Source organism: Fusarium subglutinans (assembly GCF_013396075.1).
Source record: "Fusarium subglutinans strain NRRL 66333 chromosome Unknown NRRL66333_c0000034, whole genome shotgun sequence".
In the NCBI taxonomy this organism is placed as follows: Eukaryota; Fungi; Ascomycota; class Sordariomycetes; order Hypocreales; family Nectriaceae; genus Fusarium; species Fusarium subglutinans.
In genome coordinates this window covers 120,095-142,485 of record NW_023502097.1, presented here as the reverse complement: position 1 = coordinate 142,485, position 22,391 = coordinate 120,095, and the positions used below count along the sequence as shown (strand labels likewise).

The 22,391-nt window shown below is 47.9% G+C and overlaps 8 protein-coding genes across 8 annotated transcripts; 6 read left to right on the top strand and 2 right to left on the bottom strand.

The window, feature by feature from the left end:
* Nucleotides 1-1,080: 1,080 nt before the first annotated feature.
* FSUBG_3942 (family inorganic phosphate transporter) lies at nucleotides 1,081-2,790 on the top strand (the record flags this gene model as incomplete). The annotated part of the gene is made up of 1 exon (XM_036681877.1): nucleotides 1,081-2,790. The coding sequence occupies one exon, from the start codon at nucleotides 1,081-1,083 to the stop codon at nucleotides 2,788-2,790; it is 1,710 nt and encodes a 569-aa protein (XP_036540500.1).
* Nucleotides 2,791-2,989: 199 nt separating this feature from the next.
* FSUBG_3941 (uncharacterized protein) lies at nucleotides 2,990-4,261 on the bottom strand (the record flags this gene model as incomplete). The annotated part of the gene is made up of 1 exon (XM_036681876.1): nucleotides 2,990-4,261. The coding sequence occupies one exon, from the start codon at nucleotides 4,259-4,261 to the stop codon at nucleotides 2,990-2,992; it is 1,272 nt and encodes a 423-aa protein (XP_036540499.1).
* Nucleotides 4,262-6,854: 2,593 nt separating this feature from the next.
* Nucleotides 6,855-7,820, top strand: FSUBG_3940 (uncharacterized protein; the record flags this gene model as incomplete). Its single annotated transcript, XM_036681875.1, has 1 exon — nucleotides 6,855-7,820. The coding sequence occupies one exon, from the start codon at nucleotides 6,855-6,857 to the stop codon at nucleotides 7,818-7,820; it is 966 nt and encodes a 321-aa protein (XP_036540498.1).
* Nucleotides 7,821-10,711: 2,891 nt separating this feature from the next.
* FSUBG_3939 (tetracycline resistance) lies at nucleotides 10,712-12,178 on the top strand (the record flags this gene model as incomplete). Its single annotated transcript, XM_036681873.1, has 4 exons — nucleotides 10,712-10,912; nucleotides 11,165-11,317; nucleotides 11,580-11,798; nucleotides 11,885-12,178. 4 exons carry the CDS (start codon nucleotides 10,712-10,714, stop codon nucleotides 12,176-12,178), a joined length of 867 nt encoding a protein of 288 aa, XP_036540497.1.
* Nucleotides 12,179-14,536: 2,358 nt separating this feature from the next.
* FSUBG_3938 (uncharacterized protein) lies at nucleotides 14,537-15,049 on the top strand (the record flags this gene model as incomplete). Its single annotated transcript, XM_036681872.1, has 2 exons — nucleotides 14,537-14,548; nucleotides 14,672-15,049. 2 exons carry the CDS (start codon nucleotides 14,537-14,539, stop codon nucleotides 15,047-15,049), a joined length of 390 nt encoding a protein of 129 aa, XP_036540496.1.
* A 2,383-nt stretch (nucleotides 15,050-17,432) lies between these two features.
* Nucleotides 17,433-18,332, top strand: FSUBG_3937 (uncharacterized protein; the record flags this gene model as incomplete). The annotated part of the gene is made up of 1 exon (XM_036681871.1): nucleotides 17,433-18,332. The coding sequence occupies one exon, from the start codon at nucleotides 17,433-17,435 to the stop codon at nucleotides 18,330-18,332; it is 900 nt and encodes a 299-aa protein (XP_036540495.1).
* A 550-nt stretch (nucleotides 18,333-18,882) lies between these two features.
* Nucleotides 18,883-19,918, top strand: FSUBG_3936 (FAD synthetase; the record flags this gene model as incomplete). Its single annotated transcript, XM_036681870.1, has 5 exons — nucleotides 18,883-19,049; nucleotides 19,096-19,136; nucleotides 19,223-19,600; nucleotides 19,676-19,689; nucleotides 19,736-19,918. 5 exons carry the CDS (start codon nucleotides 18,883-18,885, stop codon nucleotides 19,916-19,918), a joined length of 783 nt encoding a protein of 260 aa, XP_036540494.1.
* Nucleotides 19,919-20,061: 143 nt separating this feature from the next.
* FSUBG_3935 (uncharacterized protein) lies at nucleotides 20,062-21,656 on the bottom strand (the record flags this gene model as incomplete). Its single annotated transcript, XM_036681869.1, has 2 exons — nucleotides 20,062-21,346; nucleotides 21,454-21,656. The coding sequence occupies 2 exons, from the start codon at nucleotides 21,654-21,656 to the stop codon at nucleotides 20,062-20,064; spliced, it is 1,488 nt and encodes a 495-aa protein (XP_036540493.1).
* Nucleotides 21,657-22,391: the final 735 nt, after the last annotated feature.

The following is a 22,391-nucleotide window of genomic DNA, read 5'->3' as shown; positions in this document are numbered from 1 at the left end:
GACCTCGATATACTTTCCACTGCTACAAGAGGCTCGAAAGAGGCACCCGCCAAGTCAAAAACCGCCTTGACCTCTGACACATCGTCTCATGATGTCGGCCACTTCGGTCGCCCGATCGGGTGGCTTCAATGGCACGTGGGATTAAGGCTGTTCCTGGAGCCTCAAGACAAGGGGTTCTGCAAGCAAAGAAGTAGCCGAGACGCTGAGATGCTATTGATGGTGTCAATATGTAGGTGTGGCGTTGTTAGTCTGACGTCTGATGAGCTCGGTCAAGGACATCGAAGTGATATGATATCTTTCTTCGATTGCTGTCTCGGTAAGGACCGCAGTGAGATCATTGTCTGAGAAGTTGACTCATTTCATAGAGATGCTTATTTGTGGAGTTACTGGTAGATATGCCTTGTTGTGGTGGTGATGAAATGGCTTCACTCAAACCAGGCGACGATGAAGTCATGACATACGAGCCACAACTGCACAGAAAAGCCTTGAATATCCGTCGATTCCGTTGAAATAGATTATTAACCTTCTCAGCTCCTAAACCGCCAAGTCTCTTGAATTGTATCATCCTTCGTATCGCCTCAACACGCGTCTCTCGTCAACCTCGTGCTCCAACCTCATCCTATCATTGGCCCATCAACATCTTGACCACCACAGGCCCCCAAAATCACAACGACATCTTTGACAAGTCTCGCTCGGTCCTCAATTCGATCAATTTCACCCCCTGCATCAGCCCGTTTCTTCACCAGAAAAAGCCAAGATCGGTTCTAGCATCTCGCCTATCGAATCATAGCTTCGCAAGGACGCACACTTTTTGCGGGAGCGCGGATAGTTTAACCAGTCCTTTGGGTGTTTAAAGGGAGCTTGGGATCCACGATCGTCGACTACAGCTTATTGTATGCTTTGACCAGTGCTTATCGACCTTTGTTGATGGTTGTCTTGATCATGGATTGAGAACATCGCTGTCGTGGAGACAGCAGCTAAACTCTTGATATTCTATTGTTGTTATTACCTCGAATGAGATGGCCGTGCTTCATCAGTATGATTACATCTTTGCTCTTACTGTTATCTTTGCCTGTCTCGATGCCTGGAACATTGGTGAGTCTTTCGAGTCTCTTGTTGACTACCGCTGACGTTCTAGGTGCCAACGATGTCGCCAATTCGTTTGGCACGTCGGTCTCGTCGAGATCACTGACCATGAAGCAAGCAATGCTCATAGCAGCGGTTTGCGAATTCAGTGGCAGTGTATCAGTCGGGTCTCGAGTAGCAGATACTATCCGAACAAAGATTGTCGACCCTCATCACTACGACAGTTCACCTGGTGTTTTACTTCTAGTCATGATGTGCACTATTATGTCGTCCTCACTCTTCCTGACATATGCGACTCGGCAAGGACTGCCCGTCTCGACGACACATTCACTTATCGGAGGACTCGTTGGAGCGGCTACGGCATCGATAGGCATCACCAAGATCAATTGGGGGTGGCATGGCGTGTCGCAGATCTTTGCGGCGTGGATTATTGCGCCTTTGATCGCGGGCTGTATGGGGTTTGTGCTGTTCATGTTCACCAAGAAGTTCATCTTGACGAAACAGACAGCGGTTAGGAGGGCATTCTACTCCATCCCGTTCTATACCTACTTGACAGTAGGTGCACTCACGATGCTACTCGTGTGGAAAGGGATCCATACTATTGACCTATCTACTCGGGATATCGTCATCTCAGTCTTTGCGACAGCTACCGGAATGACTCTCCTCCAGATCTTCTTTCTACTCCCCTTTCTATGGACGAGAATAATGCACGAGGATTGGACTCTCAAATGGTATCATATCTTTCAAGGACCACTTCTTCTCTGGCGATCACCACCTCCGCCAACTCCAGCTGGATTTACCAAGCCTCGCATCAGAGACTACTACCAGGGGCATCTCACGCGGGAGGAGCTCAACCATCTACGTTCCTCCGAGACTCTTCTTCAATCGATTCAGACACCAGACGGCCAGTTGCCCGATCTTGATCGCGACGATGAATGGATTCTCCCACCGCCAGCTCAGACACCCCCCAAAACACCCCCAGGCCGCTTTGAACCTCGGGCTTCGTCAGAATTCATACCTCCCCGACCTGACGGCTCATGGAACAGTCCAAAAGTCATGGCATGGAAAGTGAACCGGGTACTACTCCGCGGACTGGAGAAGGACGTCGTGGCTATGCAGAAGCGGAACAATATCCTCAGCTGGGACTTGGAAGACATGCACGCTCGATCAGCGCACTATGACAACCGTGCAGAGTACATGTATTCCGCCCTCCAGATCCTCACCGCCGCAACAGCTTCTTTCGTCCACGGCGCAAACGACGTCAGTAATGCAGTCGCCCCGTTCACAACAGCATATCAAGTGTGGTCCAGCGGAGAAATCCCTGAATTCGTCGCCATACCGATTTGGATCCTCGCCGTAGGCGGCGCATGTATCGTGCTAGGACTGTTAACCTACGGCTACCACGTCATGCGGACACTAGGCAATCGTCTGACTCTCATTTCGCCAAGTCGTGGTTTCTGCATGGAGCTTGCGAGTGCAATCACGGTGCTCATGGCGACGAGGCTGTCTTTACCCGTGTCTACTACGCAGTGCATTACGGGAGCTACGGTAGGTGTTGGGCTGGCGAATGGGGATTGGAGGTGTATTAATCCGAAGCTTGTGCTTTGGATTTATATGGGTTGGCTAGTTACATTGCCTGTGACGGGAGTCATCTCGGGCTGTTTGATGGCACTGATCATCAATGCGCCGAGATGGGACGGATGATTACATTAAAGTGTTTGTTTGTATTTCTGGGCTTAGCGATGATACCTATTCTATATGCTTGTTTGCGCTTATGATAAAATGACTATATTTGGAAGTATATACTAGAAAACTTGAATGTTTGAGACTCAAACAACTCATGCAAGGAGATACCAACGCAACTCGCTCGGGATGGCTTCATGACTGTTTGCTCATGTCCGTGCTAACGGCTAGCTTCCTGCAACAAGCCTCGCGCATGGCATCTATTCCGCTCCAACATCTCCTCGAGTTGATTCCACAATTTGCAAACATCAGACTCGTCAAGTTCCGGATCATTGTCTCCCACGGCGTCCCACTCCTCCACAGGTACGATATCGTGCTTCGCCAGTCCAACCACGAACCTCCTCATTTTGACATTTGACCCGTCTGAGTGATCGGCAAAAGGGTCTCCGATGCGCTTATGTACTGGATGCGTTGTGGTCGTAAATTCAAGTAGTTGTTTGGGCTGTCTGTTGAGGAAGAGGTTGATGATGTTGATCCAGATTTGCTTGGCTGGGGCTATACAGTTCCGCAGGCTGATCCTCTCGAGTGTCCCTGCATGTTTGGAAAGAAAGGCAACGAGCTGGCTAGAGATCTGAGAGTAATCCAGCCCTAATGTTGTCAGACACGGTAGATTGATAAATGGAGATGCCCAGTTTATGGGCTCCACGAGTTGCTCATTGCCCATGACTGCGTTCGCCTTCCCAGTGAGTCGCAAGACCTGAACATTGTGAAGATTCTCTAAAAACATCTCCGGGAAGAGAGTTATGAACGCCTGGTGTGCTGAAGTCATCTTGCCATACATGTAGCTCCCGCCATGTCCCATGTGCCCACTACCTGCAAGTGTCATCTCAAACGATGTTAGGTGTCTGAGAAGATCTTTCCACGTTCCCGACTCGCATGCACGATATGTTTCTCGTCCCGTTGGCGGGAGACTATTGATCTCAAGTCGAGAAAAGGAGCCAGCACTTTTACTCAAGGCTGTTAGACTCCCCTCGATAAGAACCCTCCAAGGCTCTGTGTCGTGTTTTCCGTGCCATAGATGAAATTCCCAACGGTTCAGACACTGCGGTGACAGAGCCCATTCTGATAGCTCCCAGTGACTCAGGTCGAACTGAACTTTTTCTAAAGACGGGAAAGACTTGAGAGATTGTAGTGCGGTTCGAGTTTCATCACTGAGCTTGATTTCTGGCTTGTGCCTCCTGTCTCGAACTGGCCAAGGATGATGAGGCCTGTATCGAATTTCACGAACAATATCCCTTCGAGGTCCAGATGCAAGGGCCAACAAGGCACTTCCAGATTGTGAAGATTCGTTCAATTCAATGGTTGAGTAGAGTTGATGTTCGAATGTTGACATTAAACGATGAGATGCGGCGCAAAGTTTTCGCAGATCTTCATGATCAACATGGTTGGAGATTTCGAGAAGAATCTCGGGGGCAACTCGATTGAGTGTCATTTTGATAGTGTGCTTTAGTGAAATAACATGAAGAAAACGAGGGAGAGATGTAAATTTTTTTTTTTGAAGTGAGTGGCAGTATGAATAATAAGCCCCAGGTCACAACGTTATCGAAATCTGACGTTGGATCGTGGCTCTTGGCGTATGAGGCTTGAGATGAGATGACACTAAAAGATAAGAATGTCTCTGACGACGACACGAGTCATGCAGTGCCATCGGGAATGACATCAACAAAAATTTGTTGAGATTCTTGTTAGTAAAGCCAGGGCATCGTTATCGGTCTCTAAAAGCAGCCTGAGTCGCGGACGAGTTGATGAACTTGATCCCAATAGGCCATGGATGCCCGGACTGTCGGTTTCTTGAATGGACTCAGGTACTGTGGTATTGGAGAATGTACTTTCATATCGCAGTCTTGTAAACTGACCATTAAACTACTTGCTGCGCTAAATCAATGGTGCGTTCTAATGTGTAAAGGCATGCATTCGAACAAGATCACACTGTCTTACACTGGTGCTTGTCTACCCTGTACTTTCTAGAAAGCTAGCGAGCGAGGCCTAATTCAGCTAGCGGCTATCAACTCAAAGTACGGGAGTTGTTCTTTCTCGTTATATAAATCCTAGTTAATCAGATTTTCTGTCTTTAAATTGTTTCTTTTTACCCGGCCTATATGGTTTATTTTCTTTGCACGGTTGACACGTCAGATGACCTCGGCACAATAAGAAGATGGGATGTGATTGGCGTGCAGATTCTTGGGACCGGGGTGAACCAAACTGTCGGGTCAATTAATGTGATGTCCTGCCTGGATTCACATGGTAATTATGGTGTTCATCATGGGACAGTCTGTCAGATCATCACAGATAGTGCTTCGAAATCGAGCACATTCATGCTTCATGGGATCTCATTGACGGGTGAACAGCATTTCCTTCATCTAGCACCGAGGTTGACGTCCGCTGCCACCTTCAGCACTGTCACGACAATAGCTATTGCTCTCTTTCCCGACTCATTACCGGTCTTAAAGAACCTGATGTGGTTATGAGACCAGAAAATCCCCGTCGAGTGATAATAAATTAATCCTGATTGCTGTCATATTCGCAAATACTGAAGGTCGATATACGCTGAGTTTACAAGTTGAGTTCCACATAATTAAAAGTCTAGCAATGTTAACTTTTTACGGTTTTCGTGAGAGCCAACCCCAGCTTCGAAAACCTACACAGAAAACATAAGATTACTGACTTGCAAGCCGAATCCGTACCGTTGTCTCATTGCCATCGATATAATTGCAGTGTTCACAAACTCCCGGATTTACACCCCAGGATTCATTGTCGCCTCCCTCCTCGCATCCAGCTTTGACGATGCCGACCGCAATCAAAGCACCTGTGGTGTGGATAAACGGCTTTCCCGGTACTGGCAAGAAAACAATCGCAGACGCTATGAAGCAACTAGACCCCAGCATCATGGTGCTAGACAACCACAAGTTGATCGACCCTGTAGGAGCAGTACTCTCTAGAGACCACTTAGATTACAATATCCGAAGAAAACAATTACGCCAGGCTATCTTACAAATAGTCGTACGTCATCCTTCCAGCCGCGGCCGTCTCGTCGTCTTCACAGGTACACATACCCCCATCTTCCGTGCCATTATCTAGCTAATACTCACACTCCGTAGACTTTCAATCAGACAACGAGCTGGGTCAAAGCGTGGCACAAGAGTATGCAAGCGCTTCTAGGCAGGCAGACCGCCCCTTTCTTCCCGTGTACTTGACGTGTGGTCTTGAGGCAAACATTGAACGGATAGACAACGCGGAGAGGGTGGCGAGCGGCACGACGAAGTTACTCGACCAGGAGCTTCTGCGAGACATGAGAAAGCGGTGTGAGCTGTTTAGGTTCCAAGGGTATCCGTGCTTGATGATTGATTCAACGGAGAAGACGGCGTTAGAGAATGCCAAGAAGATTCTTGATACAGTGGAGGGATGGCGAGGTGTAGAGTAACCATAGTTGATAACGGCGGGGGAATATCATGTTTTGGCACGGCTACGGGAGGCTTCCCGACCCGAGAAAATGAATCACAAAACGCGAAATAAGTTTGGTATCGGGTGTAAGTCCAGACTTGGGGGCTTAGGCACTTTGACGTTTGGTGGTCGAAGTGTGGGCACATATGCAGACTCCCGCATGGAAGAGGTCAACACCCGACGGATACACCGCAAAATTGATGACCAAGTATCAAACATCTGCGGAGTGCCATTGTATTTTGTGTAGTTTTGGTGAATATAGTGCACGTTGGCATCGGGTCACACGTTTCGACCTCGGGTCGGGGAAGCTGGATGTCCTCCCGTCTGTGTATTGAGCATCATAGTAGTAACGACAACTGCGGGATCCAACAGATATGACTTCACACAAATCATCATGACATACAGCGTATTCAGAGACAATCGAATCACGTGCGAGAGCGCTGCTACTTTCTATCTCAAATACTCGTTCCCTCCCTCCATTTCCTTCCCTTCTTCTTTTCTCCAGAGTTCACCATTTCCCCAACTTGTCACTATGTCCTGCCCTCTCGTCACCTTCGTGCTCGTTCAAGTCTTCTTGGTTGAGTATGAAGTTCACCTCCAGTGCCGGCAGTACTGGCACCGAAGCACCATCCCCTTTCATGATATCTTCTCCATCATCACTCCCTTACGACTCGGAGTACCCTTTTCCCCTCAATGTGCGAGCGGACTTATGGTATAGTGAGATACCCAGTCTCGTTCTGTACAGCTTGGTGTTCTTCCTTAGCAAGCATTATATCACGGTAGCCAGAGATAAGACACCAGGCACCGGAGGACAACGAGTATATTGCCCATTTCGTTACTTTGCCTTCTTTGCCTCTGTGTTGAGGCTGAAGGCACTTCTATCCTCTCGGCCTTATCACACTTATCTCATGGACTGGACAATACCTTTCTGTCGCATGAAGATCCCAATCTCTTCTCTGGGCAGTGAGCCTATATATCCTGCCACTCTGCCAACACCACCTATTCCCCTCACTGCCCAAGTTTGCACATCGTCAAACTCGCGGCCAACCCGAAAGGATCATGGCAATCACAACTCGCCTTCCTGGGTGTTTCAGACTGGACATCCATATTGCCCGACTTCGAGCTTGAGCTACGAATTGCATATCATTGACACTTCTGATACTGCCTCGACTCTGACGGAGCACTCCAGTGGCGATGGCGAACCATCGGACCAGCCTACTCTTGAAACGCGAAGCCAGGAGGATAGAGAGGGCGGCCTCCAACAAGAGGTAGAACTGAGGGTCACTTGCAACCTGATTGACTTTGTTGTGGTTATTCTTACTTTGGTTATCTGTGCCCTTCTCATGGCAGCGGTGCGACAGAACGTCAACCAGGACAGCCTAGTTGCTCCAGCTGATATGCGGTTCATCCTGGTATTAACCTCTACCGTTACTTTTCTGGAGGGAGCAATCAGCAGAACCCAAACAGTGTGTCGAGGCAAACAGACAAACCACAGTGTCAGGGAGTTGAAGGTTGTCCTTGCAATAAGAGCTCGATCCGGTTTTGGGTAGTTACATGACCTTCACCGCGTAAGTAATGAGTGGTTGTTCATTTTCCTTCATCTTTTCCTCAACTACTATGGGAGGCAGCTGACCAGTCCTCTAGGGACGAAATCAACGGCGTATTTGATATTGTTGTTGATAGGATTGTTGACTTGGTAAACAACAAACGAGGTTCTGCTGCGACTGGTGACGGCGGAAAGCCGTGTAGACCCCAGCTAGAAAGGAAACGACGGTGCCTTTACCTCTCATGCCAGGGTTGACGGCTCTCTTTCCGTTGACTCCCTTTCCATCGACCCGCTTACCATCGACTCCCTTACTATCACCACCGACGACAATTTTTGACGATAACGAGCCTGGTCTACCTGGTATTGATTCCGTATCCGAACGTCATTGCCACATTGGGACAAGCACAAGAAGCAGGGACGCAAACAGTACCAAAAATGTTAGAGATTTCACACCAACTATGGGATTAACTGAGACTGCGAGTCCCGGGCGGCCGCATTCCACCCTCCTCGAAGTTGCTGGCGTGGTACCGACCGTTCTTAGTGGCAGAGATATCGGATTCCTTCTACTCAGCGAAGGCAGAAACCACACCGCATCATATGTCGACGATTTCGCTCGCGAAATACATTTCACACACCACCAAGACCCTATCGGGATGCTCCCGCCTACCCCTTATGACATAAGGGCTGACTTGCGAGAGGAGAAAACTCATCATCGACGAGGTCGTACGCAAACAAAACGAATATAGTACGATAAAACCTAAGCGTGAAATACATGACGAATAGACGAGATACATCCTACAAAGCATCGAGGACTGCGATATCTCTCTCTCGAGCATCCAGCGCGACCTTGGGGATGGACGGCTGAACTTACATAAGATGACGGACATGTCCATCTCATCGAAACTTTCCGACGATGGCTTGTCGGAGTGTCGCACTCCAGGTGTTGACACTAACCTATCAGGCATATCACCCAGCAGCCAGTTCATCAGTCGGTGCTGTGGTAGATGCCAGGCTTGCGTCGCCGACGTGGTGCCCTGCATCAAAATAAGGGGAGTCGGAGATGCAAGGGGTGCAAAGATGCAAAGAAAGAATGCGTCAATTTCACCCACGAAAAGTGTGGGCGAACAGTCCTAGACTTGAAGAACCATCGGCAAAAGTGTATGGGACGAGCCTCGCATTCATGTGGACTCCTTTGCTACAGCAATCGACCGAGTGATCTATGAAAGATCTTCTTTTAGGAGACTAAAGGAAGCCAGCTGAGCCGAACCAGACGATCGAAACGTCTAGGCCAAAGCCACAACCCTCATCCAGTTGATCCAGGGGTTGTCCTAAACCCATCCACCGGGCCTTTTGTCAGCCTGGAGTGCAAGTGGGCCAAGTCCTTCATGGCTGGCTGGTCTTCTGCCTCTATCTACGGTAACTCCAAAAGTCGAGCTTGGCGAGGGCCTTGACGTCCGTAGAAAGTGTATGGAGATACGGAAACGCCACTTCCGAAGCACACCGAATCGCAACTTGCAGGCAGCACGGCGACAAGATTCGTCTTTACAACTGCTACACCGACCTGAGCTGCAGTGATATAGCCGAAAGAATCAAGTGCCGCCGAACTCAATCATCATCAGCAGTCTCATAGAGATCATGCCTATAATGACAACAAGGCCTACCACTCCTAACTCGACAATCTCTGGTAAGATCGAGTTTGTAACATTGATATCGTTTCAATTAACTTTGTCTTATAGGGTTGTGCTTTGCTTTCAGTCAAGCTAGATCCATGCGATCGAAGTCAACACCAAACTTATCTTACCTTCTCAAACAGTCTCTTGGACGATCAGTAGAGAGTTTATAGGTGCGGCAAAAAGCGTGATTTTCCGACAGCGCTCAACTGATTACCTGGTACTCGCTGAGATTCACCTGTCAATCGAGTCCACTAATATAAGCATCTCAATTCATCCACCAACGAGTCAACGAAGCATGCTCGAATAGTGACAACAACAACACAGACAACAGCGAGAATCAACAGGCCCAGGCCGCCAGGTCTGTACCTCCCGCTACTTTGCCGGGCTAGACTCTTCCGACTAGCCGAGCACGTATCACGACCTCATCTATCAACGTCGCTAGCATCACCAGCTTGGAATAGGAAGAATAACCGCGGAGACAGAGATCGCCAACGGGAAGAAAAAGCCACGCTCCTGGCACTGATTCTGATTCTGATTCTGATTCTGAATATGGAATATGCCTACGAGAGTACTAGAGACACATGTCTCAATGAGCTTGCTTTGACGATTGGCATTGACTTTTGCAGATTGAATGCAGAGGAGATAGATACTATCTATCACCTTATCGACATTGCTGTCCAAAAGGCAAGCACAAGAAAAAGCGATAGGGTTGCTCACAGTCGGCTCGATGAGCAGCGGCAAAAGGTTAACTTCAACCTTCATCCTACAAAGGAACTTGGCAAGGCAAAGATGCGTAGCTCGCTTAAGCATGCCTCCAATTTAAGGCACCAGGAGAATTTACTGAGAGTTGTTCTCAACTGAACTCAGACTCCCGGTCATTTGCCTTCAAAGACATGACCAAACATATCAAGTGACCGTCAGCTTTATGGGCACCCAGTCCTTCGTTCAAACCTACTCCTTCACATCATGCCACCGGTTCGACGACATTCATGTCTCCACTGCCATCGGAACTATCATATCTGGTCTGCTCCGTGGTCGAAATGAAGAGGTTACAGCTCGATTGCGACGCCGCCCGCCTCCTCCTGCATGAGGCGTGGATGATATACACATCTACATTGCATTTGGATGCAGTGGGAATCGCACGTCCAGCACTGGATTGCACGCCAAGCTGGAATTGGTTGAGCAGATCAAATTCTACAACTTATACCTGGTATCGACTACCATGTCAAATGCCTTCAACCTTGCCCGAAATGCCAGTAAGCCTAGGGCTATCTGGAGCGATACCCTAACCAAGCAGCACTTTGACTTCAACGGGAACGTTACATTGTTTGTGGCAATACTCAAACATAGTGTTTCGCTGAGGGCCACGTCTCATGAGGCTGACAACATCGACGAAGAGCGTGACGAAGATGGCGGTCCTGACGTGGAGATGCAGTCCTTAACGCAGTGACGGTTCGACCGCCACCAGCGCTGGCTTCGTTCATGGCGATAGCGCAAACAATAAGTGGTCCACAGTGATGCGATATAGCTACGGTTGTTCTTGGACTAACATCCCGATGAACTCGTCCATGCTTATGTCCCTCTGGTACAGCCCTTCCGCCTCTATGCTGATCCACATCATATTTGTCACCTTCGAAAAGCCATCGCATTGGAAGACACTGATTACATATTGCAGCTTTGTCGAAAGGTTGCACCGCTTTATGATACATGTGGTGTATACATTATCGACGATGAGCCGATCAAGGAGGATTGGCTTTCGGTTCGAAACTACCTCTCTCGATACGAACAAAACTATATATCAACTGGTTACATTGCGAGATGGATCGCAGTGAGCTATACTTGAGACTGTTTATCTTATATTGAAACCCAGGTTCTGTACAGGGTTGCCAGTTCGAAATTTCACCACTCCACAGAAATGAGAACCTATCTCATCATACCAACGCCAAAATGACGGGAAATATGCATTAATAATTTGTGGCTTCGAGCCCTAACCTTTCAAAAGAATATGCAGCCACTGCAAATGGCCTGGAAATCTCAAGTGCAGTCAATTTCGCACCGTATTGCGCAGTGTACCAGCCTCATTCGGTCAGGGGCAGTCCCAGTTACATCAGCAACCTAGTCACAACACCCAAGAAATGATCAAGAAGCAGATCGAGACTATCGAGAAGAATCGCCAGGCTGCGTTCGAGGAGCTGTGCAAGATCCACGCCTGCCGTGGCAAGATTGAAAAGACACTTGTTAACCTGACCGAAGTCTTAAAGAGAGACTATCCTACCCCTCGTGGCCCCGGGGACGAATATGATCTAGTGGTACGAGAATTTGTAACAAGATATGCCACTTGCATTTGTTACCACGGGAAGGCCGAACTATTAGGGATATACGTAACTTGGTCTAGTTAAACGAACAAAATGTTTATGCCTTTTCACTTCTTACGTGGGAAATTCGAAAAATGAAAGAAGAATTACTACGAGAATTTGACCCAAACCTCGAGGGCCACGACTACGACTATGAAGGCATTGGGTATGTCACTATGAGAGCCCTGGAGAGCCCAGGGGGTGAACCCGCCAATTCACTATCTTCTGTCAAGCCCGTCAAAAAGTCAGCCTATCTCTGGGACGCAGGTCTTTGTTTGGAGGACTTGCTCAACACACACGGAGACGGCCGTAAAGACGGAGGCCACAAGGAGTGATTAGCTGAGTGGTCCATCCCGCCTGTTTATACGTACCTAAGAAAATGGTATTTGCTGGTCACCTCAACCACTTTGATCCCAATTTTCCGGTTGTCATGTGGACAAAATGATGAGATTGCCTCGCAAAGTGTTTCACTTGCACTCCACGGAGATATTTTATTACATGAAGTCGATTCGTTATCAGCTTCCCTACGGATACGTTCTGCAAAACAGCTGAGACTATCTTCAGGCACCCTTCCCATCAATCGATTGTACCAAGATACCTTATTAGGCCATCTTTCGAAGCAGAGATCGATGTTTTCGAAGTGGATTATCATAACGAATGCGGGCGAGCGCCGAGATCTAACATCTGAATCTCCGTCTGACACCAGATTTCTCTCACACAAGGCCGTTCAAGGATAATGTCTAGATCAAAATGATCAGCGCTTGTGACATTCCCTGGCCTGAGACGTCGAACTTCATTGTGGTTCGCTTACATCAGGGTCGCCAGCTCCAAGGACGCTTCGTTCCATACGTCCGCCATGGCAGCGCAAACCGGTGGAACTTTACTACCAGAGATACCTATTATTTGATGTTGTACTACATTTTATCTGAGGTGTTGGTCAATAAGTATCAGAGAGAGCAAAATTGTATCGACAACAATGACGGTCCTCTCCTATCTTACATCAGTGTCGCCACAGGACATGATCGATCTACGAGACGGGATCCTCCAGTCTTTGAAGTTGGAAAATACGTGATGGAGATAAGCCAAGCACACAAGAGGTTCCTTCCTGCCACACGTTCTTCGGAACACGAAGACACTACCCGTACATCTCAAGGAGAAAGAATGTAAGGGGGCACTTGCGAAGACAAGCCGAAAGGCAGAAAAAGTAGACATCTGCACCTTACGAAGACTCTACACACCCGCACTCCGAGAGAGGAACGATGACCTGACATAGAGATACACAACTTTCGGCTTGCGGAGATTTTAAATTTCAATGCTCATTTGGACTCGGGAGTGTCAAGGCCACGAACGCCTCCCCTCTATGCAGTTCTCACCATGACTTTGACTATGATTGTCGTTTTGGATCGGTTCTTCGTAGTGGAGCAACATGAAGAGTCAGCTTCGCTAATTTCCTGATGAGCGAGGAAGGGAACCAGAAGTGAAGGCCAAAAAAGACGAAAGAAAAAAAGAGGAAAGTAGGAACAGAGAGACAGAGAGACAGAGAGACGGTTCTCTGCTGCTTTTCTTTCACCATCAAACGACTACTATGCCTCGCGAGTCATTATACAGAAGGCAGCGGAGGGATCCAGCGGAGGCTGGCAGTTGATCAGACGCAGAACATGAAACAGAGTCAGCTGGGTCTGGGTCTCTCGATTACTCCCATGTTTCTGCAGTACCTGTTATGTCAACAAGACTCAACGGTCAACAGTTTCGACGGTCCGAGATCTAACTTGGATGAGCCGGAAGAAGACCACAGAGTAAACCACCAACCCAAAACCGTCGAATTCCTCGTCCAGTGGTCTTGAGAAGCCGAGGAGGTTCTCCAGCGACTTGATCCTGGATGATAAGAACATTGATACTAAGTTGTGGCAAGCCTCAATTCCCGGAATCGGAGAGCATTTTCATCCTGGAAGGGGCAGGCCATCTGGCCTCATATTTTCAATTCTCTACCATGGATCGAAACCGGATATCCAGTCCAACAGGCACGCCGCCATCTCCTTCTCTCAGCCTTGCCTTGAGGAGCCAAGGATGGGAGTTTGGTCAACGTGCACACGGCTGACAAATATCTGTCAGAAGCCGTTGAAATCTTCAAGGATCGAAGAAGCAGCGGCGGACTGCTCGTCAACCCGCTGAGGCTGACAAGTTTGAAGTGAAAAGAATGTACAAAGACTTCTTGACCTCTCTACTTCACGAACTAAGTACCAAGCGGTTGACACCAGCTTTGCTGGGCGGTAAAGGGTTTAAAGAGGCCAAGGTGCTGTTCCTCTTCAGTGAACCAACTGAGGCAGTGACCAACAACTCTACGAGTGTCCGATCGGTCGGATTGCTAATACCCTTCTTATTCATCAAAGTCTCGCATCCGGCAACATAGTCTAGTTTGACTGTTTATCACTCGCTGATAGACATAAACAGGTATCAAATTATGGGGGAATTCCTTTGGAGCTCTGATCTTATGCACAACAAGGACCTCAGCCGCCAGGAAGAGGTCTTGGGGGACCTAGATCATACTGTTGACCCCATCATTGAAACATCCATTGCAACGACCTAGTCGTACGGTAATAGGCCGCTTCTTAGGCTATCGAATTGCTCAAGCGAGCTGGTGGCAAATGTGGGAGCGACGTTCCGAAATACCAGCTCGAACACAACCCGAAATTATGCACCAAGGGGTAAGCCGCCGAAAGCCCATTTCTGGCTTGTTCGTGAAGCTGGTGTCTCCATTGAATCTTGTTGTTATATATCATCTCACTAAAGATGAAGCAACTGATGGACAAATACGATCTTGACTGCAGGCAGCTAATAATAACCCCATTCACGACTCCAAGGAGTACAAAGAGATGGCTAATCTCAAATGTTTCAAGATCCCAATCAGCAAAGACCAGCATTTCGAAAAGGCCAAGCAATGGCCAGTCTGGAAGCTGGCGATCGAAAATGCTCTCGCAAGCGCTGGATGGGAACTAGATTTTGGTCTCCCACGGAATCCTGACATGGAGAGATGGCTCACCGTTGCCAGCGTTCAGTCCTCTCAAGCAAACTCAGTCAACTTTCAGCGGTGCCTACCCTTGAAGATATCCTTTCTGCCGGGTAGCGAGTTTGAAAGACTTGTGAACCAGATCTACCTGGGCAGCCAGGTCTTCCTCTCGGCAGTAAAGAAGATTGACATGAGATAGCTTTTTCTAGCCCCTGGGACCAAGAGCTTCACTGTTGCCTTACAATTTGACTCGGATAAAAGTCTCTTCCACCGCCAATATGGCACGTACATATCAAGGCTTCCAGCTACTGTCTCTGAGTGCTGTTGGACAGGATTTCGACGTCACACCAACGCCCTAGGTTGATCTTTATTGGAGTATTGCAGCAGAGAGTCACAGAGACTGAGGAGGGAGACGAGGAGGAAAACAAAGGCAATCCTAACACCAATGCCAACTTCGCACCAACTGGCCTCTCATATTTTTTAAACGCTAAAGCGCTGAGTTTGGGAATCACAAACAACCTGGAACTGTGCACATTAAAGTTCCATGGCAACAGCTATTGCATTTGAGAAGTAGAGCTTCTTATTTCAGATTCCCAGATCCAAGACGTCAGAACTAAGCAAGTATCCTACTACTGCCCTTTAGGTTAAACACCAGAACCTATCTACGAAACAGATTTAGAAGTTCTTATTAAGGGACAAGTCAAACTACAAAACGATCCTGGATAAGTATTTACGAAGGGTTAGGCACGTAACTTCAGCAGCACGAGCCATCTCGAACAATACCTTACCTAAGGACAAAGTTTTCGTTATTAACTCACCTATCCCAAGATTAGTCTCCTGGCTGAGGTTGCTGCTACATCTGCAATATGGGTGAAGAGCGTGGGAACATGCTGAACCAAGCCATAGGAAGACCAGGCAACTTTGGTGGCATGAACCTGTTACTAAATTACTACACACGAGTGTAACGAAGCAACTTGGGCGACCGGATCAATCCACTGAACAAACAGTATCTCTCAGATCTAGCTGCGCAGCATCCACTCTATCAATATCCACTATGATACACGCTATTTTTATCCTTTCTCGTCTTATGAGCCTCTAGTGCCGCTGGGCAAAGATGCTTTCCCATCACACATCATCGCAATTTCGTGGGTCAGCCTGACTGAACTCCTCACACCAATCTCGAACGCTCAAGAGCCTGGGTTTCTCCGACATGTCTGTAACAGTCTATTCAACAGCTTTAGACGACTTGTCATCGAGGTAGCAAGACTTGAATGGCGGCCAACCGAGTTAAAGTACCTGAACCCGCCGCTCCCTCTATTCAAGGCGTATGTGGAAGAGGAGTTTCCGAAATTTCAAGCCTTGAGATGACTCTAAGCATGAGTCTGGTCTCTTTATCGTCCCAACCCTCCTAGAACCTCACACTATCTTAATTTGTCCCGGCCTATTTTCCGATAGTGCAACAACTGTTTTGGGTGTCCATGAATGGCTTTCTCGATTTTGAGTTGACTCCTACACACAGCCCTAGACGATACAAATTACCTCGGAAGTTATTTGGAACCAGAAAATCCGTTAATAAGAAACGTGCCACTTTACTGCATGTTCAGTATCTTGGAAGACCTCAATAACAACGAAAAGTGGTGTCAGTATCTGCGGCTCGTCCGTAGACAGTACTTCCATGGCGTCACTATTGGATGCCCAGATTGATCAGCTTTAGGGGGAGATCACGACGCTTCCTCTTCTATCACATCGACCCACACAGTCTACGGCATTGCACGATGAGTTCTGCAGCAGAGCGCCCCTTCAATGCCAGGGGCTACACCGTGAAGGAAGCGAAGTACTGCTATGAAGTATCTGACTTCGATCCTTGATACACCAGGAAATATTACGACCGTTGATAGTGGACAACCAGAGAACCAGAGCCGGATTGAGTACAGGTATTCACCGCGAGTATTTCACAGTAGCTTCTTATCTAGATGAAGGGGTATTGGCCCGTTGAATACAGAGTGAGGATGAGCAACGGTTTATTGAGAGGGGGGGGGTCGTCATCTCAACCCCGAGCTATTATGTTAGTTGTTTTGCAAAGTCCCGATAATATTATACCTAGCACTCTATAACAGCCTTTGAATATAGCCAACAAGGTCTCTCTGTGATGTCTAGTATACCAATTCCTTCCAATCACCCGATGTTCTAGAATCAAGTCTCGCCGCCTTTGTCGTCCACGGGGATATGGACAGTTTCCACAAGCAATAGCTGGTGTGGCGTAATCCTGATGGAAGAGTGGTCCGCACGATGGTTTCCTGACATTTCTATGCATTCAATTGTTCCCTTCCCTTCCAAATTTCCAGCACAAAGCACAGATGTGAGGTGCTGTAAGTGGACTGCGCGTTGTTCACCAGAATGCGTGCCCTACCACCCAGAGAACCTGACTGAACAGTTGAGTTTTCCGGCGACAGCACGTTGCTAATAGCGTGTTCTTCTAAGAGAAAGGAGTATAAAAATACTTATTCTTCCATCTGTAATTACGATAACCAACATGTCTACCAAAGCTCGATAGCAGTCAGATATACGGAGATATCATCAGAATGTTTCAACTCGTCAAGAAGCTCTTCAAAAATGAACCCCAACCCAAGGGCGCGTTTCACAGGTTTGGCGAGTTGCCTCAGGAAATCCAGAACTTAATCTGGGCCTACGCTCTCTGTGTTGATGCTCCACGGGCCTACTTCGTGGATGTCAAGGGTTTCCCTATGTGGCCACGGGAACTCAGAATCGCACACTCGATTCCTACAAATCTTGGTAATTTCCCTCACCCACCTTCATCAAATCCTGGAGGTGATTATGACCTGATGCGAGTTTGCCGTGCATCGTATCAAGAGATCACTCGCTGCTGGACCCTTTACCGGCCACAAGTTCCCGTACGCATGAGACTCGACAACTCGCATGACAATGCTACGAGGGTGAAGGAAGAAAGTGGCCTTCACATCGACGCAGCCAGCTACTTGGTCATTGTCGAGAGATGGTGTCACGGTAACACCCGTGTAAGTGGGTTCCGAGCCGTCTTGAGTTTCGCACCGCCCGTGCCATATCGGGGTTTAGAAGCTATCCGAAGGGTGGCTGTACCATTTGACAGCGAATTTGATTACTACCAGGATTCTGCTCTTCTGAGCACTCTGGAAGCCGTGTTTCCTGGAATACATACGCTATATTTCTACGTGAAGCCAGCTCACTTTGATCCACTCGAGCGGCGCCATCAAGGGATACCCGTGGACTTCCTCATCGCCAAGCCATGGCCAGGTAAGGGGCCACCAGAAAGATTCAGGGCTCGTGGCCGTATATTCTACGAGCTCTGTCCTGAGGAGATGAAGCGCGTTGGAATCAACACGCATCGCCTTGTTATACCGTGGTCTGTTGAGAGGTGGAGGTGGAGGCAGAGGCCGAAAGGCATAGCTTGTATCAAGTTCATTACTTGGCAATGGATCCAGTGATTTATTCACTGAGAGTTATGGACTTTGAGCATTGTGGAGATTCAACACTTCGGTAGAGGCTGAACAGGTTGGTGTTTGAGTCTGGTGTAGTGCATGTTTAATGTTTTGGAGTTACAGCCTTGGGCTTTTTACGGGTGATGATCATGGTTCGAACATATAAATAAATGAACGCTAATAGCAATCTTCCTCTGCTCTCACGATATTAAAAACAGTGACTCTTTTCATGTTCCGAGGTAAATCTGTTCACCACTAACAGCTCTTGTAAGTGATGCACGTGATGCGGCAACCCAACCGCAGAACGTACTGCACGTGATCGCATGGAAGCTGCTCAGCAGTCCAGCAGCAGCACCTCTTTACGTACCTCCCCTCCATCGCCCAAGTACACGGCGAAACCGGAGCTATTAACTTTCGCTTCATCGCAACACATACAATTTTTCGAAATCAATTCCTCTCTATTCTTCTCTCTCTAGCATAGATCCTCGATTTCGAAGCAAGCATAGACAATACCCAAAACGCCAGTTCCTTTACATCCGAGGCATCGAGAGCCATCATGATATCGACCCCGCCACCCCGCTCCTTGCGCGACAAGTGTCTCGAGCTGCACCAAAAGGTCGAAGCGTTCATTGCTGAGGAGGCCGAGACACAGACATTGCGCGATGTACAAGCTCAGGTCCGCAAGTCGATAGAGGTCGTGGATGAGGCCTTGCAGAAATATCGGTGCGTTTGTCGGATGGGAAGGTCGGATAAGGGCTGACGGAAGCAGACCGGAACAAATAGCGTTATCATATAATGGCGGGAAGGACTGTAAGTCGCATAACGAGGGTCTGGGGCTTTATCAAAGTCCCTTTCACGGTCTTCCATGTATCAGCGACAAAAACTAATCATCCTAGGCCTCGTCCTTTTAATCATCCTCCTCGCTCGCATGGGCCGACACTACTATTCCACATCCGACACGACCAACGGCACTTCCGAACTCACACCCCTCGAAAAGCTCCAATGCGTATACGTCGTCGCGGCGCATCCCTTTCCCGAAGTCGACACGTTCGTCGAGACGTCCAGCGAAGAATACGGTCTTGAAGTTGCGCGCTACGTGCTACCGATGAAGAAGGGGCTAGAGATATACCTTGAGGAACGACCGAGTATCAAGGCTGTGTTTGTGGGAACGAGAAGAACGGATCCTCATGGCGAGAACTTGACCTTCTTTGATCCGACGGACGCTGGCTGGCCGTCGTTTATGAGAATACATCCTGTTATTGACTGGCATTATGGTACGACCTCCTCCTTGACCCTACATCTATGCTTACAGGCATACAACGAACAATTGCTGACTTACCTTCTGACAGTTCAAATCTGGGCTGTAAGTCCCCACCACCACCATGCGCCGAATGAACTAACATGACCAGTTTATCCGACACCTCGGCATCGAGTACTGTCCTCTATACGACCAAGGCTACACGAGTCTAGGCGGTATAAAGGACACACATCCCAATCCCCATCTGAAGAAGCAGGGTCAAAATGGACAGGGTTTCCGACCGGCATATGAACTAACTCAAGATGACGAAGAGCGACTGGGCCGTGATTCATGAGGTGACTGTATTTGTAAGGCATGTTGATGTTGCATAGGAAGGCATTTTATAGAGCATAGACTCGTGGCGTTTGGGTAAATCATCTCACCATCTCATCGCATTTAGCTGCCACATTGCAACTGTGCCTGTCAATCATGCGCTTGCTAGACCTCGTCTACAGGCACCTGGTTTACATACTCCTCAAGCCTCTTATACGTCTCCTTCCTTATCTTTGCCGCTTCAGCTACATGTCCTTCTTGTTGCAGAAAGGCTTCTAGCTGCCACATATCATGTATAACCTGAGGCGAAGTGCTCGAGTAGCCAAACTCTCGTAAAGCGATCTTGTTGCGCATTCTGTCCGCCACATTGACATCCAACCCGAGTTCTCTATCAACGTCCATAAGTACTTTCATCAAGTAGGCCATAACCCTTGCTTGAAACCGCGTGTGGGACTGCGGTGTCTCATCGCTTGGATTCTCGTCAATCTCGTCAAGAACTCGACTCTTCAGTAAACCCAAACGCACGAGGCTTGCCATGTTTGACTCTCCAAAGGTCATTGTGCAGCGATGCTGTATTGCCGAGACGCAAAGGGCTTTTGTGATCTCGTAGTCTCTCGGCGGTTCTGTATCCTCCTTCGAGTTAGGATCAGTGAATAAAACAGCCTGTTGGAAATAGGAATCCTCATGCGGAATCTTGCTCTTGATGGCTGAGAACCACTTATCAAGACCATCCAGTTGATCCTCGCCAAGTTGAACACAGGAAGATTCCCAGACTAGGCGGTAGTACATGACCAACAGTCTCGAGTCGTAGTTCCTGCAGATAATATCCGCATTCAGAACCCAAGCCTCCTCAAGAAGTTGCATTTTATCCAGTGTAGCATGCTTCTCCCAAAGATACACCGCTTTTTGCAAACTCCTCAGCATCTTGATAATCGGATGCGTCATCTCATGGATATTACTCGCCAGTTCGACTAGTTGCATGAGAAGCATACCGAGAAGCTGTGTCTGACCAAGACGAACCATGTGATACATGATTTCCAAGACATTCCAGATAAACAAAGGTGCTTCAATCTGCAGCATATTCTCGATGTCTAGAAAGGCCTTACGGGTCAATCGGCCTGCTAGAATGCCTTTTCCGCGTTGTATGAGCTCAACGATGGTCCGAAAGGCGAAACTTAATCCTTCTGGATCGTAACGGTTGATTTTACCAGTTCGTGGTGACGAATGGTTGCTTTGTAGGTTTAACCCATCGGTGTAGAGAGATTCATAGAATGCATTACTCCAGTCGTGTATACTTGTAAGAAATTCAAGACTACTTGTCTCCAAAGGGTCTGGGCTCGGAGAGAGAATAAGCGACTGGCTCTGACACGGCGTAGCATTTGGCCAGTTTTGAGTCTCTGCTGTGATTTGCGGAGTCGGGGTCTTTTTCTTGCAAGCAGTCTTCGCATTTCTTTGTTTTGATTTATAAAACCCCCATTTTGTGAAGCGCCTCTTATACATCTGGACTCTGGACTCTATATGAGCTTGCGATGATATCAGATAGATGGGTGATCTCACGATGCCTTGAAATTATGCTTCTCCTCCATGATCTGCATGATATGTCGAAGTTTTCTTCGATCTTTCATATACAGCCTCTCGATAATGGGATAAACAGCTGTCCATTCTGCCTCTCCGTGGTGCAGTGGGGTGTTCGGCTTGTTCGGAGGTGATGGTGGATCAGAAGGAGGTTTGGCTGCGAGTAAAGTAGTCTTGAGCATCATTTTTGGAGGTTTCATTGATAGCTATGGAATTTCAAGTTGAAGAGGAGTGAGTTTTTTTTTTTTTTGGAAGGAGGATGATGAAGGGCATGAAGAGCATGATGAAAGCGGCGCATCTCACATGAGGAAGTTGAGATGGCTGACTAAACGGGCATAGGCCAATAGGGTAGGTTCAGGCAGTAACCGCTAAGATTTGGCAAACAATCTTGATATATGACGGCAGAATTTAAGAATGTGCTTAAAAATGATATTTATATCTAATTCATCCTAAAACTTATAGTACCTTTCCAGTTTATTATAGTAGAATTAAGCTGTTTTACAGTAGTTTAAATAATTCGATCTCGGGAAGATGGCCATGAGTTTATCGCAACTTGCCACATTCATGCTGTCTCAAAAATATCATGATGAGAACCACAGCGGTAGAACAGTAGTTAAATCGTGGAATCCAATATATATTGTTGAAATGCCCAGAGATACTCCATGAAGAAGACTAGTGCTCGATGATCAAGCTCTCGTGCACGATGGCACTACCAACAGACCGTCTCTATGTTGCGAGTCGAACGAGCCTCACGAGAATTAGAGCTTCTCCGAGCAATGGCTTCGACACTTCTAGCATCTTGCTAGCAAGTAGCATTGTGGATGGAACGAGCTAGTTCCTTCATCCCGTACTGGTCCTTGGAAGGAGAGCCAAGGGTCGAGGTAAATAAGGATTGGGAACTTCGCCCATGAGCTGGGCGG